Genomic DNA, 18,431 nt, shown 5'->3' with positions numbered 1-18,431 from the left:
TGGAACTCTCTTGCTTTTTCCATGATCCAGAGGATGTTGGCAATTTGATCTCTGGTTCCTCTGCCTTTTCTAAAACCAGCTTGAACATCTGGAAGTTCACGGTTCACGTATTGCTGAAGCCTGGCTTGCAGAATTTTGAGCATTACTGGCATATGAGATGAATGCAATTGTGTGGTAGTTTGAGCATTCTTTGGCATTGCCTTTCTTTGGGATTGGAATGAAAACTGACCTTTTCCAGTCCTGTGGCCACTGCTGAGTTTTCCAAATTGGCTGGCATATTGAGTGCAGCACTTTCACAGCATCATCTTTCAGGATTTGAAATAGCTCCACTGGAATTCCATCACCTCCACTAGCTTTGTTCATCGTGATGCTTTCTAAGGCTTACTTGACTTTACATTCCAGGATGTCTGGCTCTAGGTGAGTGATCACACCATCATGGTTATCTTGGTCATGAAGATCTTTTTTGTATAGTCTTTTTGTGCAGTGAGGAGGGTTACCACACTGTAAAACACCTCAGCAGCAACTCTGAAGAACAAAGCTGCTTTCCTTAACAGCTGTTTTTCTCATCACAGTACAGCCTACGATTGTGCGTCTCCTGTCCAGTGCAGATGTCTTGTGGGTTCTAGGAACGGGAGACTATAAAGCCTCTGGTGGTTGGGTGGTGAGGCAGAGACCCTCAAAGATCAAGGGCTGAGGCCTCCAGGGGTCATGCGACTTGCCCAAGGCTAAGTGCCAGCCCCCCAAAAACCTGCCCCCACCTCCGCCCAAAGGACACCCTCTCTGCTTCAGTTTCTAGAAGGCGCTAGCAGCATGGCTTGGGGGCTCCATCTGCAGACGCCCTCTGCTGGCCCCAGCCCTGCAACCCTCAGCCTCCTCCAAAGAGAGCTGGGACGCCCAAACTCAGGATCCTGAGTGGCACAGATGGCCAGGGGGCAGTGGCAGCACCTGCTTTCAGCCAGACAGGGCCGAGCAGGCCCTTGGGGTCAGCCCAGGGCTCCTGCCAGGCCCCAGACCAGCCACTCCCCTGCTCCAGGGTCCCTCCTCCTCCTGCCTCCCAAATTCACACCCCAAGGAAGCAGCAGCAGCCAGTGGGGCTTGGCTCCACACTGCCTTTATTCACACTGCTCACCCCTGATGCTGCCAGCTGACAGGGACTGACCGGGGCTGGGGGACCCCTACATGAAAGGAGGATTTGAGGCAGAGTCCCTGGGAGCACAGGAGAGGATAGGAGGGCAGGGAAGGCGAGGTAGTCCCCCTGAGCCCCTCGCAAGCATGCAGGCCAGCAATGCCAGGAAGCGAGGCTGTGTGCCTGGCCCTGGTGCTGGGGTGGGGGGCGTCTTGCCAGAACAAGGCCCCCTTTCCTGGGAGCAGGGCCGCTGGTGGCAGGTGTGGATTCAGGCTGAGACGCTGACGAGAGCCCCACGATGTCTGCCTCTAGTGAGCGCAACTACCTGAGAACTCTGCCTTCAGCGGCCGCTCAGAAACCTTGGGCAGGTAAACGAAGCAGGTGCCACGATCCTGAAGGCGGGACAGAGACTGAATTCCCGGGAGAGGAAGGTGGCTGGGAATGACCACTGCCAGACCCCAAGATCAGGCCGGCAGTTGGGGGACGGCTGGCTCTGGCTCCCCACCCCACGCAGCCTGCAGTGGGGTGAGGATATGGGTGCACATACCCCTCCCAGGGTCGAAGAAGGCAGGGACAAGGAGGAACCATTCACCCCTCCCAAGGCTGCCCTGAGAGGAGACGGCAACCAGTCCACAGCTGACTTGGGACCCGTCGGCCCGTCTGCTGCAAACGTGGCCCAGGGAAGGGGGTGCATTGCAAATGAGTACACAGCAGGTTCACGGAACCCCTGCGGCCTGGCCTCAGGGTCAGGTGGTCTGAGGGGTGAGCCGGGTGGTAGGGGACAGGCTAAGTTCCCTCCCGACCTCTGCCCCACCCAGGCCTCTCCCCTGCGGCTACCAGGAGACACCCAGGAGGAAGAGACAGCCCTGGGCAGTGAGAGTGAGAAGGCCCGACTCCAGCGTGCATGGGAAGGCTGGGCCCAGCTCTTGGTCTGGACACACTGCCTCAGACTATATCCCATCACGAAAAAAAGCTAAACCGAATGGAAACTTAACCACACACACACACACACACACAAACACACCCCACCCTCACCCCACCCCCTATCCACAGGCACCAGGCATACTCTCACCCACACTCTCAGCTGTGGGCTACACACGCGGGTGCACACATGCACACACTCCGCACACTCAGACACCTTCGGCCGTCCATCCCCAGTGGGTGCGCACACACACACACTCTGCACACTCAGACACCTTTGGCCGTCCATCCCCAGTGGGTGCACACACACACACACACACTCCCAACACTCACTCTCAACCATCCATCTCCCACCCACAGAGCACCAGAGGCCTCTGCCCAGGACTCAGTATTGGCTGCTGACGTGGAGGGTGTAGAAGGCCCAGGGCTCGGGGACATAGATGACGCCCGGGTACTTCTTCCTGAGGACGGGGTCATTCCACAGCCAGGCGACCCAGAGCGCCACGAGCAGGAGGGCGAGGGCGAAGGAGTAGAAGAGGAAGAGGCCGTTGCTGTCGAGGAAGAGGCGCTTCCGCTTCTGGTGCAGGACGAGGGCCAGCATGGCAAAGGAGGTGAAGATGAAGAGGATGAAGATCTGGCCCTCGGTGACCAGGTACCTGAGGAGGCAGGCGGGCGGTGAGGGGTGGGGGCCCTCCTGCCCAGCGTTCTGCCCTCTACCAAGTGCCAGGCTGCCCTCCCAGCTGGTCAGAAGAGCGCGTCAAGTGAGGGGCTCCGCTCCGAGCCATGGCCAGCACACAGCATTCCGATTTGGCTTCTAGAATTACTGTTTTTCAAAAAGTCGAGTTTGTTGCCAATATTTAAATAACAGATTACCTGCCCACGTGGCGTTCTGATTTCCCTGCTAACGTTAGGTTTGTATTCCCACATGACGATAACTGACGAGGAGAAAGCAGCTGCTCAGAGACAGCATGGCCCCGCAGCTTGCCACAGTCCCCACCACTCCCTACTGCCTCACTTGATGCCTACTTGATGCATTTCTATCACCAGTTTAGTTCCAAAAGGCATCTGAGTTTGGGGACGAAGTTTCAGTGTATGGGGTTGTCATGACTGTCTCCTTGAAGGCTGGGTCAGTCTCATTCCCCAGGGTTCCCTCCAGCTCTCAGGGCAGTACCTGGCATATGGCCAGGAATGCAGTAACACTTGCTGGAGGGCTTCCCAGAGGTTATCTCATCCACTCCCCTGCCTCCATGCTGACCCATCCCACTCAAGCAACTGCATAGCTCTGCAACTGAGTGGCTGAGTCACCTTGGGAATTTACATGGCATCTTGGAGCCTTTGTTTTCTTACTTATAAAGGGAGCATAAATGGCCCCAGCTCTCGAGGTTACTGATGAGAACTCTGTACTTGTAAAGGAACATTGTTCGGTGAATGGCCCCCTGTAGCTGTCACCGCATTGACACACCATGGGTAAGAATGGGCTGAGCTTCTTCTCACTCCTCACCTCTTTCCCTCCAGCTGTGGTCATCACCCATTCCTTCTAATCCTGTCCTCAGTGGGCATGTGGATTCACCTTCATGAACCCCTACTGCTGGCCAGGGGCAGCCCCTGGAGGTGGGGGAGAAGGCCCCAGGAGAGGAGGCCTTTTTCATTTGGCTGGAGGCTTCCCCCCAGAGAAGGGCTAGGACACCCACCCTTTCTAAGACACCCACAATCCCTGGGGAGCCTGTCTCCAGAGCAGAAGTGACAGAGGAGAGGGAAGAGCCTGGCTGAGGCCTGGTCCTCTGGAATGGGAAGAGGAAACCAGGTGGGAAGCCCTGAAGCCATGGAATTCCCCCGTAAGTATCCTTGTCGTCTCCATGAGGCTTCATGGTTTACGAGCCCCTCTCTCTCCCTCTGGGTTCTCACCATGTCCCAAAAGGGAGATAGCCTGCTATCATCCTCATTTCACAGAGGGGGACATTCAGCCCCCGCCCCTCCCATCCTGCCAGGCTCTACAGACTTCCGCTCTACAGCCCTCCCTGGGGGTTCCCCGATGGCTCAGTGGGTGAAGAATCCGCCTGCAACGCAAAAGACACAAGAGATGCAGGTTCGATCCCCGGGTTGGGAAAATCCCCTGCAGAAGGAAATGGCAACCCACCCCAGTATTCCTGCCTGGGAGAATCCTATGGACAGGGGAGCCTGGTGGGCTGCAGTCCACGGGCGCACAAAGAGTTGGAACGACTCAGCAACTAAGCACACACAGAAATTATGCTTCGATGTGGATTCTATGGGCCCTGAGGTTGCTCTCTGAGTGTAGAGAGGCCACACTCAGGCCCGCCTTCCTGGTCACGGAGCGGCCAGGAGGCACTGTCCCAGTCCCCACTGAAGAGGAGGGAACAGGGACCCCAACAGGGAGGCTCACAGGGCTCACACAGCAGCTCTGCGGTCGGAAGAACATTGTCACTGACTGGATCACTAGGGGGCCCCCTCCCTGCCACTCCAGGTCCGCCATCCACTCACCAGTAGTACAGGCCGCTGGGCACCACCAGGAGCAGGGCTGCCCCTGGCATTGAGCTCTCAGCTTTGGTGGGAGTAAAGCAGCCGCTGAAGTACATGAACAGGATAAGGAAGAAGGGGATGTACCTGCAACAGGGAAGCCGGTGCTCAGCTGCTTGGCTGCCCGGCCGGCCAGCCCCTGCCCCGACCGTCCTAGGACTGGCTGCCTGTACCACCCTGTGTGGTCTCACTTTGTTTGGGTGAGGGCACTCCCAGCCTCTCCCGGGCAGGGGGTCTAGGAAGGAAGATGAGGCCTGCAGATCCGAGCCATGGGCAGGGGCGTGGGGCCAACCTCCTCCCACACTGTCCCAGCCACCTCACTCACTCCCCGTGTGTGTGCATGTCTCTCTCACTCTCTCTGCCCCACACACTCACCCCAAGACCAGCAGCCCCCAGCCCCTCACTGCCTTGGGAAAGGGTGCACCCTGCAGGGTTGAGGGGGGAGAGGCCCAAGGTCCCAATCTGGGGGGAAAAAAGGGGTGAGGGGAGGAACAGCACCTGCTGGGGGCCTCCCAGGAGCTCTGTGAAGCTCCTTCACTCACACTCAGCCCCCAGCCTCACCCGCTTCCACTCAAAGCTCACCCAAGTACCACCCTCTCTCCTCTCCACACACACACGCTGCTCCCCACACGCCTGTGCCAGCTCGCACAACACCCCCTTTCTGTTCCCACCCCCACTCATCTCCTTCCCCACCTTCCCCTCAGTGGCCCCCACACCCTCCGAGTCCTGCCCTTTCATTTCTGCAGGCCCCTGTTCATCTTTCCTCCTCCCTTCCCCAGCCTTCCATGGGAAGGGTCTCCTGGCACAGGCCAGGGAGAACTGGCAAGAGGCCTGTGTGTGCAAGGACACCCTGACTTCCTAGGCCCCAAAAGAGAACCCAGAAAGACAATGTAGGGCCCGCGTGACACGAGTGAGCCCACCTCACTCGGGAGTGGGGCCACCCACGTCCAAGGGTGGCTCTGGCACTAGCTGTCAGCCCATGGGCAAAGCCCCTCCCATCGGCCTCAGCTCATCCTGGGATAAAGCGGGCTCTGGAACAGACAACTGCCTGCAGCTTGGCCCCGCATCTCCTGTGGCTGAGCCCACATCTGTGAGGTTTCCTCCGCTGTGGGGTGAAGGGGTGGGAGGAAGGAGCTCCAAGGGGAGTTCGGAGGAGGAGGCGGCACTAAGAGCACCCTACTCCCACCTCGCCCCCAGCCTGGTTCAGCCGGCCCTGCTCAGCTCCCTCCCTGCCTCTGGGTCCTCATCCTCATCCCCAGGGTGGGGGGAGTTGTTTACCAGCGCTGCAGCCCCGGCCCTGGGAGGACAGGCGCTCGCTGCCCTCTAGTGGCCGCCGCGGACACTGCGGGCCGATGGGCACGGAAGGCGGCGAGGCGGGAGCCAGAGGAGCGACAGCGCCCCCTGCTGGGGAAGAGCACGCCATTCCAGCGGCTGGGCTGGATACTTGGAGACCCCAGGGCCCCTTGTTCAGCGTCACTATGGCCAGCGGCAGAGCTGGCCGGGGCCATGGGCCCCATCACTCACCACATGGAGTGGCCCAGGTACTCATCGTAGTAGTAGAGCAGCTCAAAGGAGTCGATCTGGGGGACAGCAGACGCCAGGCGGGGGGCAGAGAGGGTGGGGCTTCAGGAAGGGTGTCGGGCCCGCGCAGCCCCCGCTACCCTCGCCCTGCCTGCCCATGCCTCCCTTAACTGCCCCCAGTCCCTCCCTATGGGGAGGAGGGGATCTGGGTGGGGGCATCCTGGCTGGGGGTTGAGGGGGGTGGGGGGGCCGACCTGCTCTCTCTGGGGCACCTGTGATGGGTCGGCAATGTCTTTGGCCTCTAGGACAGACCGCACCGCGGAGGTGGGGGCTCACCAGCGTCTCTGGCTTGAGATTCTTGATGATGGGGTTCTCACGGACCGACAGATGGTTCTGGTAGCCACTGAAGATCAGGCGGTGGTTCACTGAGTCGCCCACCAGGTGGATGCTGGCCCCCATGATGAAGGTGATGATGCTAACGTAGATCAGGGAGCGTGGCAAGGTGCGGGGGCACCGCTCGATGAGCTGAGGTCAGAGGGAGGCCCCACAGCATGACCCCCGACACCATCACCACCGGAGACGCCCTCTGCTGGCCCCGCTCACACCCGGAATGGGATGGGTGCCACCAGCCGGAAAGCCTCTCTCACGCGGGTTCCCTTGAGGGGAGTCAGTCCAGCCTCCATCATCTTACACGATCCCTGTGAACCCAGCAGGTGCTGGGGAAGAGCACCCTCTTTGGCGCAAGAAGAAACACACTCCGCGGGGCCAGCTCATTGCTCAAGGTCAAACACACCCATATACCCTGCTGGAGATGACAGCCAGGCCTTCCACAGAGGCAAGCCAGGCCCTGACCTCCCGCCACCCCTAATGCTACTTCTGGGTGACTGGGCTGGACTGTTGAGGCCGGGCTGCTCCCATTTCTGAGCAACTGAGCCACGCAAACAAAAATGTGGGGCAGGTGTTTCTGAAACTAAGTTATTTAACTAAAGACCCCTTCAAATTCAGAGACTACGCCTTCCTTACGCTGGAAGAAAGAAAACGAAGTCACTCAGCTGTGTCCGACTCTTTATGACCCCATGGACTGTAGCCTACCAGGCTCTTCCATCCATGGGATTTTCCAGGCAAGAATACTGGAGTGGGTTGCCATTTCCTCCTCCAGGAGATCTTCCCGACCCAGGGACTGAACCCAGGTCTCCCGCATTATAGGCAGACGCTTTACCGTCTGAGCCACCAAGGAAGTTCGGAAATGTCTCTAAAAACACAAGGATGGGGATAGTAAATAGCAGTAGTTTTAAGAGCCTTTACTTGGCAAAATGCAAAGCCAGCAGAGCAGAGAGCCCTCTAGGAGACATCTCTCTGTTCCCAGTGGCGCCTCAAAGTCAGGGCTCTCGGTCCGAAGGAGAGAGTTCACCCTCCACTGCTGCCCTTCCTGCCTCCGGCCCCCACCTGCCTGCCCAACTGGTCCCTGACCTCTTCCTGAGCAAGCCAGCCACTCCTTCCGCCTCAGCCTCCCCAAACATGGCTCCTCAAGCCCGGCCTTCTTTTCAGATACTCCCGCCTGAAGGTCTCTCCCAGTTCACCCCCAGGCACATCAGGTGGAGGCCCAAATCACATGCCCCTCCCTGGAGAAGCCTGCTCCATCCCTCCCAGGCAGAGGCAGCCCTGCCTCCCCTGGGGCCCTCAGGCCCTTGACACATCCCGTCTGTCATAGCCTTCGGCCCCCAGAGTCAGGCAAGGGGACGGCCTGATTCAGGGCACAACCAGGGCTGAGCGGCAGAGCAGAGAAAGGAACAAGGGCAGGGAGGGAGAAGAGGGGCCTGGGGCAGTACCTTGAGCAGGAGGAAGGGCGTGATGATGTTGTAGGCCATGTGGAAGTAGTCCCCCACGCTGGGCTTGTTGAGCGGAAACCACTCGAGAGGGAACACCAGCTGGGGAGCAAGTGGAGAATGCAGTTAATAAGGCCTGACCCACGCGGCCCTCAGAACCGCCTCTGCACACACTGTGCTCTTTCTGTGATCTCCTGGAATCCTCCTGGCAGCACTGGGGTGTTTCCAGACAAACTGAGTCCCGGAGAAGGTAGACGTGTCCCCAGCCACACAGCAGGTGCAAACCCAGAGTCTGATCCTGTGTCCCTCTTCCTGTGGATACTAAGTAAAGGTCCCTTGGTACCCACCAGCCTGGGAGTTGGAAGATCCTTTGGGACTCAAGCATGCCAAAAACTTTCTGGGTGACCCCAGGGCAAGTTCTTCCCTTCTTCCTGCCTCAGTTTCCCCATCTGTAACACGAAATGTGGCCCAGATGGTCTACATGGACCGTTAGTGATCTGGCTCCTTAGAATGATGACAAGAAATGCTGACCACCCAGGTGTGAAAAACGCTCTGTCCACTGAGCAGATGGACCACTTCCAAATCAGGTCGGAACTATACCTTCTGCAACAAAGGAGAAAATAAGTGAGTTCTAAGTGCAGTTTCAGTGCTTCCTTTCCTACCTTCCCTGAGACAGGCCAGGGCCATTCCTCTGTCTGGACTTCCCATGTTCTTCCTACTGGTCTACCCCAGTGAGTCCAGCCTTGTCGGGGTTAGTGTGACAACACCTCTACAAGATCACAACACTTCCAATCCCTGCTCTGCCAAACTGTACCTCTAGAATCTCCTGATGGAGAACACCTGTAACGATCATAAATTTCAATCAAAACTTTAAATGTTTATCTCTTTTAATTACAAAATGTTGTGCTGGATAAAACCAACCTGCAGAAATAAATCTCCCAGGAGACAGGAGTCTCAATCTCTTTCTTACTTGCTGTGTGGGCATCTCTATAGCTTTATCTACAGCAAGATAAACAGCTGGCCGAAACACTCGGTGATAGCAAAGAATCAGAAATAGGCCAACTCTTCAACCAAACAGGACTACTTGAATACACTACAGCACCTCTTTATTACAGAAGGTTAAGCAACCATGAACAGAGATGACACCTCCTATGTGCTGACATGGAGAGCTATCCATGAAACAGTCTAAAGTAAAACAAGCAAGCTGTAGACTAAGGTATAAAGTAAAATCTTATTTTGGTTAGAGGGGAAAAAAGAGATGTACATATGTGTTGCATGAGCAGAGAAAGGAGTGGAAGGATGCGCCCCAAACAGTCAGAAGTGGGACTGCACAGGGAGTCTCACACTTCTTTATATTACTGGGGATGACCTCACTTGTTATAGAACCATGACATACTACTTTTATAACTTGTAAAAGGTTTTATTTTGCAGTTATTAAAAATTTGAGACTATCATGTATACATCTGAAAAGCTCATGTATACACTAGACCTTTTCAGATGTATGCTTCTCCTGAGCCCACTTAGGCTTACAGCGGCCACAGCGACTCTAAGCAGGATGGCGGGAGGTGATCTGCCCTCCCGGGGAGCCCTATTAGGCCAGATGAGGCTGAGTCTTAGAGAGTGACGGGAGCCACGAGCCACCCTGGCCTCATCTCCCCCCTCCCTGGAACACCCGTTTGATGGGCAGCTCCTTTGTCCCCTGGAACCTTCATGCTGCAAGGGGGCTCAGGTCAGCTGGTCCAACCAGTCTTACAGATGAGAGAACCAAAGCCCAGATGATACTGCTGCTGCTGCAGCTGCTAAGTCACTCAGTCATGTCCGACTCTGTGCGACCCCATAGACGGCAGCCCACGAGGCTCCCCCGTCCCTGAGATTCTCCAGGCAAGAACACTGGAGTGGGTTGCCATTTCCTTCTCCAATGCAGGAGAGTGAAAAGTGAAAGTGAAGTTGCTCAGTTGTGTCCGACTCTTAGCGATCCCATGGACTGCAGCCCACCAGGCTCCTCCGCCCGCGGGATTTTCCAGGCAAGAGTATTGGAGTGGGGTGCCATTGCCTTCTCCGCAGAAGACACAGACTTGCCCCAAGTCACCTACAAACCTGACTGGGTGCCCTGACTCCTGGGTCAGTCCCTTTTCTTCAGCTACATTTAAAAAACAGCTTGTAAACCTTACCAAAAGCCTACAGAAAGGAGACTCAGCATCCACCGTACCTCCTCCCGGAAACCACTGCCAGAAGCTTTCCTTCACCCCCGTGAAGTCTTGGATCCCACGTATATAAGATCGTTTGGGCCGTTACTGACTGGCAGGCAGCTCATATGCATGCCACCCAGGCATCTGTTTTCTCCTTAAACCTTCCAGAATGCTCTATAGTACCCACAATTCCTGTTCACTGCCCAGACAGCATCCTCTATCCTGCATAGAGCAAAGCTGATTTACCCAGTCCCTACTGCTGGACACTCAAGTCCCTTCCAGGTTTTGGCTATTGTAAGCAACACTGCAGTGAACACCTTTGGCACAGGCTCTCATCTGTGATTACATCTTCAGGGCAGATTCTAGGAAAGGGTCGTACTGAGCCAGGCGGGATGAACATATTAGGGTTCTGAATACAATCATGATGGAAGTGGGGGGTGGGCTCTGGGGCCAGAGTGCCTGGGTGGGGGTGGCAGATGCTGGCTCCACTTGCTGACTGGGTGGACCGAGCCAGCTATTTACCCTCTCTGTCCAAAGTCTTCTCATCCACAAAACTGAGATGAACAATAGCACTGATGGGAGAATTAAGAAGTTTAAACGCATAAAGACCTTAACTGCTACTTCTAGCTTACTGTAATTATTGTTATTCCTTTAGGACAGGAATATATCTTGCTAGGCACTATCTAAGTACCAGTTATCACCTTGACCATCTGCTTTCCCAAAGGACTTTGCTACTTTGCAATATCACTAGCATGTGCAAGGTGTCAGCTTCAGTGCTGGATATTGTTGTTTTTACCACCCATATGCAAAAATTAACACCTCAGTACATGGTGATACTTCACCTTCTGTAACCTATCTGTCTATCCATCTAGCTGTCTAGCTGCTCATCAAGTGAGAGGCTTTGGTGCTCTTCCAGTGTTAATCTCCATAGAGGCCACCACTGTACACTGAGGCATGGGGTGGCCTTGCAGAGAAGGGGACGGTTTCACCAGACGACACTAAAAATTACCCAAGGCTCAAGGCACATATGACATGCACACTCAGCCCATACTCTTCACCTCTAGAAAACACAATTCTATCCAAGGCTGTGGGCAAGACTGGTGGGATCCTTTTCCATACTCCACTGTCTGAATTGGTGCTTCGGTTCACCGTGAATGCGAGATACTGGGGCAGGTGGTGGGGTCACAGTACGGCTGTTCGGATCCCCCACTCTCTGGCAGCTGACACACGGTACAGCCGCAGGACTAAGGGACCGCATTCTCACAGTGTACCAGTAGGGGCAAGGGCTTGTCTGAGGTCACTCTGATCATTCAGACCACACTGTCTCCACACTGCCAGTCGGGGGGTTCCATCCACAGCTTCATGCTCACCATGGCTATGGGGCGGCCAAAGTCCAGAACCCAGTTCTGCAGAGTGAAGTAGAACCAGAGGTCAAGGTGGAAGGGAGCCGTGCCAGCAGCCTCGTCAGCCTTGACGGAGCTGTGCCTGGGAAAGAAGTAAACGAAAGCAGTCAGCCCTCCTCTCCTCCATGGGAAGATGCCCCACCAGGACAAGCCACAGGAATTTGTGGGCAGGAGGAAACACACATGGTTAAATTCTAGGAAAAGGTTTGGCTCGAAGTACTGGGGCCTGGGGGAAGGGATCCGGAGACGGACTCCGTCTGCCCTGACATTTGCTTCTCTAGGATTCAAGAAGGAAAATACTCAACAGATACAATCACACTGGGCTCTCACCTATAAGCCTATAGGTGACGGGGAGATCGGATGGGGCAGAGGATGCAAACGTGGCTGAAAGGCATGAAACATGGAGATGGATGATGCTAGCTAGGCTTTACCGAACACTTTCTACATTCCAGGCACTCCTCCAGCTGTTTACATGGACCATCTCATTTAAATCTCTTAATCCTCACGGAAACCCTCTGAGGTTACACTATTACCCTCATTTTACAAGTGAAACAACTGAGCCCAAGACGTTAAATGCTGTTGTGCTGTGCGTAATCAGTTGTGTCTGACTCTGTGCGACCCCATGGACTGTAGCCCACCAGGCTCCTCTGTCCATGGGGATTCTCAGGCAAGAATATGGGAGCGGGTTGCCTCAAATGATTACGTTTCAGAGCTTCTGCTGTTAACCTCTAGTCTTAAAGTCATAGGTTTCCCTGGTGGCTCAGTGGTAAAGAATCTGCCTGCCAAGACGAGATGTGAGTTTGATCCCTGGGTGAGGAAGATCCCCTGCAGAAGGAAACGGTAACCCACTCCAGTATTCTGGAGAATCCCATGGACAGAGGAGCCTGGTGGACTATACAGTCCATGAGGTGGCAAAGAGTCAGACATGACTGAAGTGACTTAGCAGGCACCTACCCGTTCATTTCAGCGGCTAATCAAACATTAGCTTAGAGGTGCCATGAAGGTTTCCGTCAGCACTGCTATTGCTTTGGTAATTTTCTGGGATCCTTTTCAGCCAATTCCAAGAATGGTCCGCACTGGGTTGCTAGAGCAACTCAGACTCAGGAAGGCAAGCTGTTGGGGATCTCATTATCCTCTGGTGGCAGAATGGATGGGTGGAGTGGGTTTGTGCAGGTCAGCTAAGTCTTCCTATCCACCCCCTCTGCTCAGTGCCTACTTACTGTGTGCCATGCTAGAAGCGTCACCAGCACCATCTCAATGAAGCCCCACAGCAATACCAGGAGACTCTTACCCTCCCATTTTACAAACAAGGAAACTGAGGCTTAGCCAAGGTTGCCTGCCCTAATAAGAAGCTGCATCAACTATTCCTCTGTCAGACTATTTCCCATTCCCTCCTCCTACTGGTGAAAGATGATGTTCCCTGAGATAGAGGGAAGGCCAAAAACCCAGGATGGCCCAGTGGGACTTTTCTAACTACAATTGAAAAGAGCACCCTCCTGAGAGCCCGAGAGCCCGGGGCTGCCTGAGGCCAAAGTACCAGCCTCAAGGGACAGTCAGATGAGAATGAAGCGGCCCTACAGAGAAGAAGAGGGAAAAAGAGGAGAAAAAGGCCCGAGAGGGTTCACATCCCCAGTTCCAGGCATCCCCAAGGCAACAGTTTGGCCACAAGAGCCAAGACATTCTCTTTCGCTAAGGGGGCTGCAGTTCACACTGGCTTTCTGTCACTCCGCAACCCAGGAGTCCTGAAGCGCACAGAATTCAAACCGGGGTCCATATGGATTCAAGACCTATACTCTAAGTTGTTTGCTACGCTGCTGCTGATTACTATCAGCTATAGAATATATCAGGAGATCAAGATACAGAAGGACTAGTGTGGCCTGGAGCAGCATGCAAAGCCTGCAGGAAGGAATGCAGCCTGGAAACATGGATGGGTGGATTCCTGTTGGCAGAAAAGCGGCGAGAGTGCAGCATCAAAGGCCTGGAGGTGGGAGTGAGAAAGGCGCTGCAGGGAGCTGAGATGCCTGGCTTACTGGTGGAAGGAGAGAAGGAGGGGCTGCCGGGCCTTCAGACTGGGCAGATACTCAGAGACAACTAACCGTGAGGACAGTCTAGATGGAGTACGAAATGAGTGACTGGTGCACAAGTCCCCCTGTGCCCTTCCCCTTCATGACCATCAAGGCAAGGCCTCAAAAAGCAGGCAGGGACAACCTCCAGGCCTGAAGAGCTTAGATGAGGAAGAAGGAAATAGTCTTCACTGTTGGGACTTCCCTGATGGTCCACTGGCTAAGACTCTGAGCTCCCAATGCAGGGGGCCCAGGTTCAATCCCTGGTCAGAGAACGAGATCCCATATGCCACAACTAAAGAGCCCACATGCCGTGATGAAGATCCAGTGTGCCTCGATGAAGACCTGGTGCAGCCAAATAAATAAATAGATAAACATTTAAAACAAACAAAAAAAAGGTCCTCAGTGTTCTGTTCTGGAAACCTTCAGAGCAGGATGTTTGGTAGAGAAAATAAAAGGCGTTTTGCAAGTCCGGGAAGCACTTAGTGTGTCTCTGGAAGCTGTGGATACCAAGCATGTAGCCAGGGCTCGATGACTGTTTCCTCCTCCACCTCAGGAGGCACCTCAGTCAACAGGGATCCCTGCCACGAGTCCAGCCTGGCTAAGCAGAGCAGAAAGAAAAAGGGCAGGTGCAAGGCTGACACCCAACTTGGGAATCAAGACTGGTGAGCGTCTGTCTTCTTTGCTGGGACTCTGAGCACATGAGGCAGATCACGGACAGGGAAGGCATCCTCTCCCCCAGCCCTGTCCTGGGGATGAGCATCCTCATGCTAACCCAAGCACCTGACTCCTCAGACACAGAGCCCCCAGACTGCCAGCTCTAGGCCCCAATCATCAGAAACTCCTGCTGAGAACGATGGAAGCACAAGGGCAGGTAACCCAAGACACGGAGGGCCTTTTCTCTCCTCCACAGCTTTACAAGCCTACCATCTGGGAAAACAGATACCACGACAGTTGGAGAGTACATACCATACAGCGCATAACATACAAATGAAATATTCAAAGCAGTCAGCAGTACCTGCAGGACTGCCTGGCAGAAAAGGAAGGTGTCTCAGCCACCGTGCAGTCAAGCAGGGACCTATGAATGGGGACTATAGAGGGACTGATTTGGGTTCTATAGGCACAATGGTGAAATAACCTGATATGATGAGAATTCTAAACAAAAAATGAGAAAACAAAAGCAAAAAAAAAAAGAGGAAAAAAGGAAAGGCAATTTGAAACTCCAGGACAAACAAAAGCAGTATAAGAAAGTAAATGTAACTTTTGAACTTACTGGACTCTGTAGGGAACAATATTTACATGGGTTAACAAATAAAAACATTGTATATTGATTTTCAAAGTTTAGAGTCAATTCACAAACAAAACATGGAAGAAAATTGTGGTTAAGAAACAGCAGGTAAATACTGTCAACCTTGACAACTTGAAAGTAAAACTATAGATGACAGGATCTAGGGAAAGAGCAAAGAAAGCTAAAACTAAGGGTAGGAGTCTAACAGTATCCTTTTGAAAAGGAATCAAGAGATACTGCCCTTATTTTAAATTAACTATACTTCAATAAATAAATAAACTTTATTTAAAAAGATACTGCTTTATAGTTGACCAAAACAGAAATAATGGTATCACGTATTTCCTAAGGCTACAGAGGTAACAAAGAGCAAAACTAAAAATGGTCATAAAAAGAACTATCTTGTGAAGATGGAAGAGGTATGAGTAAACCAAATCATAACAGGATAATTAGTAGGTCAACATTAGCTTCAGAGGCTAAAAATCGATAAACCAAGAAATAGCAGTTGAGTGTAGCTTTTGTGTGTGGACTCTGGAGCGTGCCTGGGTTCATATCCCAGCTCTATCACTAACCAAATCATGAGCAAGTTACCTCCTGGGCCTCGACGTTCTCATCTGTAAAATGGGGGATAATAGTATATCCTACTTCAAGAATTGTGGTCGGGGGAAAAAAAAGTTGTGGTCGAATTAAATTACGCAAAAACATTTTTCAATGCAAAAACTTAAGAGTAGGGCCTAGTCCACAGAAAGTGGTATGTATGTAATATTTGTTACTATTATTTAGAGATATGAATTTAATTCTGATAGAAACAGCTAAAAGAAGCTAACATGGTTGTCTCTGGTACTAGGGAGAGGTGAAAAACAACCACTGCTTTTTACTCTAAGCCTGTCTGTGCAATTTTATTTAATCATGGGCATGTACTACTTTGATTATAATACAAGAAACTGTTAACAGAACACATGAAAACTGGAAAAGGGCGTGAGCACTTTGTCACTAGAGGTGTGTAAGCAAAGCATGGATGGAGCAGAGGAAATCCAAGCATCCTAGGAGGTGGACAGGGTGATTCTGCCTACTGTCTTGTGCAGCAATGAGACTGAGAACAGGGGGGCAATAAGGCAGGGAGGTGGGCAGAGACATCCTGGAAGAGAGCCAGCCCCTTATGCAATCCCCAGGAGCATCCTGGTTGGTGGGGAGCTCATGCAGGAGTAGAGAGGGACATCACACCTGAGCTGCCAGAGTGGAGCAATAAGAACAGAAACCACAAGCCCTAGGTTTAAGCCCTGGTTCTTGCCAGCAAATGATGTAACCTCTCCAGGTCTCGGTTTGCACATAATGAAATATGAAAAGCCTGAGTAAGACACTGCGCAAGTAAAGTGGTGACCACATCTGATGCTCACAGACAGCTCTAACTGGACTGCCACGGTTCAAGGCAAGGACTCCCACCTTGTAGGGGATCCAGAACCCAGATGTGCTTTAGCAGCAGGAAGAGCTACTCTCAGCCGAGTCTCTTAGATTTCCTCCCTTATCCCAAATCATACCACAAACTTCCTAAAACTGACTCCGAGCACACTAGTGCTGGAAAACCTTCCATGGCTCCCCTGTGCCCTACAGAACAAAAGCTGCACCCTTAACCGGCCATTTAGGACAGGAACTAGGGTGAGGCAAGCGAGACGCGTAGGACCCAACATTTAAGGAGGCACAGGTGGGCCATAGAGGACTTCTGAGCACTAGTGTCCCAAGAGTGAGCTTCCCCTTAAATTTTTTTTGCACTCTACGCTCTCACTCTGGTCCCAGTTCTGCTGCCATTAAAGGCCCTTCACAGTCTTGCCACTGTACACACAGAAAGTGCCAGCAAAACTGCACTGCTTGCCTTTCCCAAGCTTTCCAGGAGCTGAAATCGCCTTTATTCCTCTGTCACCTACTGAGTATTCTGACATGCAGCTTAAGCGCCACTTCCTCCAGGAAGCCCTCCAAGTCGATCTCTCAACTCCTGGCCTCTGTTCCTCCCTGGTCCTACTGGACTGTGGGGCCCTCCGGGCTTCACTTTACCCACCCCTGGTACAGCGCTGGGGCACACAGAGATGCTTAATGAATGCCTGCTCTATGCAATGAATGTCTGTGACCTGTAAAACGGAATGAAGACAGAGTGAAGTGGAAGATTAAAAGGCGGCTTCTGTACCTTTTCCTCCGCCCCAAGTGCCTGGCCTCAACTATCAATACATAAATCAGTAACTTCCCCTTGCTGAGAGAAGGGAACAGCAACAGTGTCGGTAAAGCCCTTCCTCGTTCTTTCTCTGGAGGGGAGTTTCCACACTTCGCTGTCTCTTCTATTAGCATTCCCAACATTCTGGGTTCTTCGGAGCAAGGAGTGAGCCTCCCGTTAACACCAGAATCCAAATTCTAGTCATGGTTAGAAGGACTCCGAGAACTTGGGTTGGTGCCCGGGACTTGCAGGCGCTTTGGGGGCCCTATTTGAGCAGCAGTGTCCTCTGGGCTTGCCGCCACCGCCCCCATTCCGAGCTTCTTGGATCCCAGATGAGCGATCGTCCCGGAGCCAGCCGGGCCATGAGGGCCGCTGATCGCCGTGGCTGAGACTCCCTGGGTCCCGGGGCTCTCCCAGGAAGCCACGGAGGCGTGGCTCAAGCGAGTGGGCGAGGAAACAGCTGCAGGCGTAGCGCTGGGAAGACCCACCCGGGGTCCGGGGTCCACGGTCCACGGCCCGCGGCCCGGACCCCCCGCCCTCCCGATCACGTGGCGGGGCCGCGGTTCCGCTCCGCCCGCCGGCGCGCGCCCACCTGGCCTGCAGGAAGGAGGCGCCCGGCTGCGCGCCGGAGCCGCCCGCCGCTCCCGGGTGCCGCCTCCGCGCCGCCGCCTCCATGGCTAACCTTCCGGCCAGGCCCTTCGCCCCGCTGCCGGTAGCTGTAAACAGGTTCCGCTGGCCGAAGGCTGCGAAAGCGAACATCCAGCGCGGGGGCGGGCTGGGGCGGGCGAGAGGGAGAGCGCCGGCCCAGCGGCTCGGGCCGGGGGCGGAGCCGGCGGGGGCCGGGACCAGGAGCCGCGCCGCAGAGCGAGGGAGGCGGGGCGAGCTCCCGGCGGGGAAGGAGGGGCCCAGGGCCGGGGCGGGGCGGGGCGGGGCGGAGGGGCGGAGGGAGGGCGCACGGCGGGGGGCCTCCTCGGGCTGGGATCTGCTGCGCTCCCGCGTGTGGCCCGGGGCAGGACTCTGCCTAGGCTACCCGAAACCTGTATAGTAGTCAAGGGTGGGCTAGGGACGTGGGGAAAGGCCAGTTCGACCTAAATACTCTCTTGGGAAGGAGCCGAGACTGGATTTCCCTTGTCCTTGCGGACCTGAAGGCTTTGGGGGAGGGGCTCATGTCCCTTCCAGCTGTGTTAGCCACCTTCCTCAGATGGAAGCTGCTGCTGCTGCTGCTGCTGCTGCTGCTGCTGCCGCTAAGTCGCTTCAGTTGTGTCCGACTCTGTGCGACCCCATAGTCGGCAGCCCACAAGGCTCCCCAGTCCCTGGGATTCTCCAGGCAAGAACACTGGAGTAGCTAGCACTCCTTAA

At 54.3% G+C, this 18,431-nt stretch overlaps 1 protein-coding gene across 4 annotated transcripts; it reads right to left on the bottom strand.

The window, feature by feature from the left end:
- CLN6 (ceroid-lipofuscinosis, neuronal 6, late infantile, variant) lies at nucleotides 1,095-17,890 on the bottom strand. 4 transcript variants are annotated; one of them, XM_018053598.1, is made up of 8 exons: nucleotides 17,665-17,884; nucleotides 11,489-11,603; nucleotides 7,933-8,031; nucleotides 6,440-6,628; nucleotides 6,107-6,162; nucleotides 4,547-4,669; nucleotides 2,406-2,703; nucleotides 1,095-1,518 (listed from the first exon to the last, which is right to left on the bottom strand). In XM_018053598.1, exons 1-7 carry the CDS (start codon nucleotides 17,829-17,831, stop codon nucleotides 2,433-2,435), a joined length of 1,020 nt encoding a protein of 339 aa, XP_017909087.1. In that variant the 5' UTR covers nucleotides 17,832-17,884; the 3' UTR covers nucleotides 1,095-1,518; nucleotides 2,406-2,432. The 4 variants fall into 4 exon arrangements, 3 of the variants coding, with proteins under 3 accessions (XP_017909087.1, XP_017909086.1, XP_017909088.1); XR_001918598.1 differs by lacking the exon at nucleotides 1,095-1,518 and adding an exon at nucleotides 3,953-4,104 and having other exon boundaries at nucleotides 2,621-2,703; nucleotides 17,665-17,890; XM_018053597.1 differs by having other exon boundaries at nucleotides 1,095-2,703.

Source organism: Capra hircus, chromosome 10, assembly GCF_001704415.2.
Source record: "Capra hircus breed San Clemente chromosome 10, ASM170441v1, whole genome shotgun sequence".
NCBI lineage: Eukaryota > Metazoa > Chordata > Mammalia > Artiodactyla > Bovidae > Capra > Capra hircus.
This window is presented reverse-complemented; position numbering and strand designations above follow the sequence as displayed.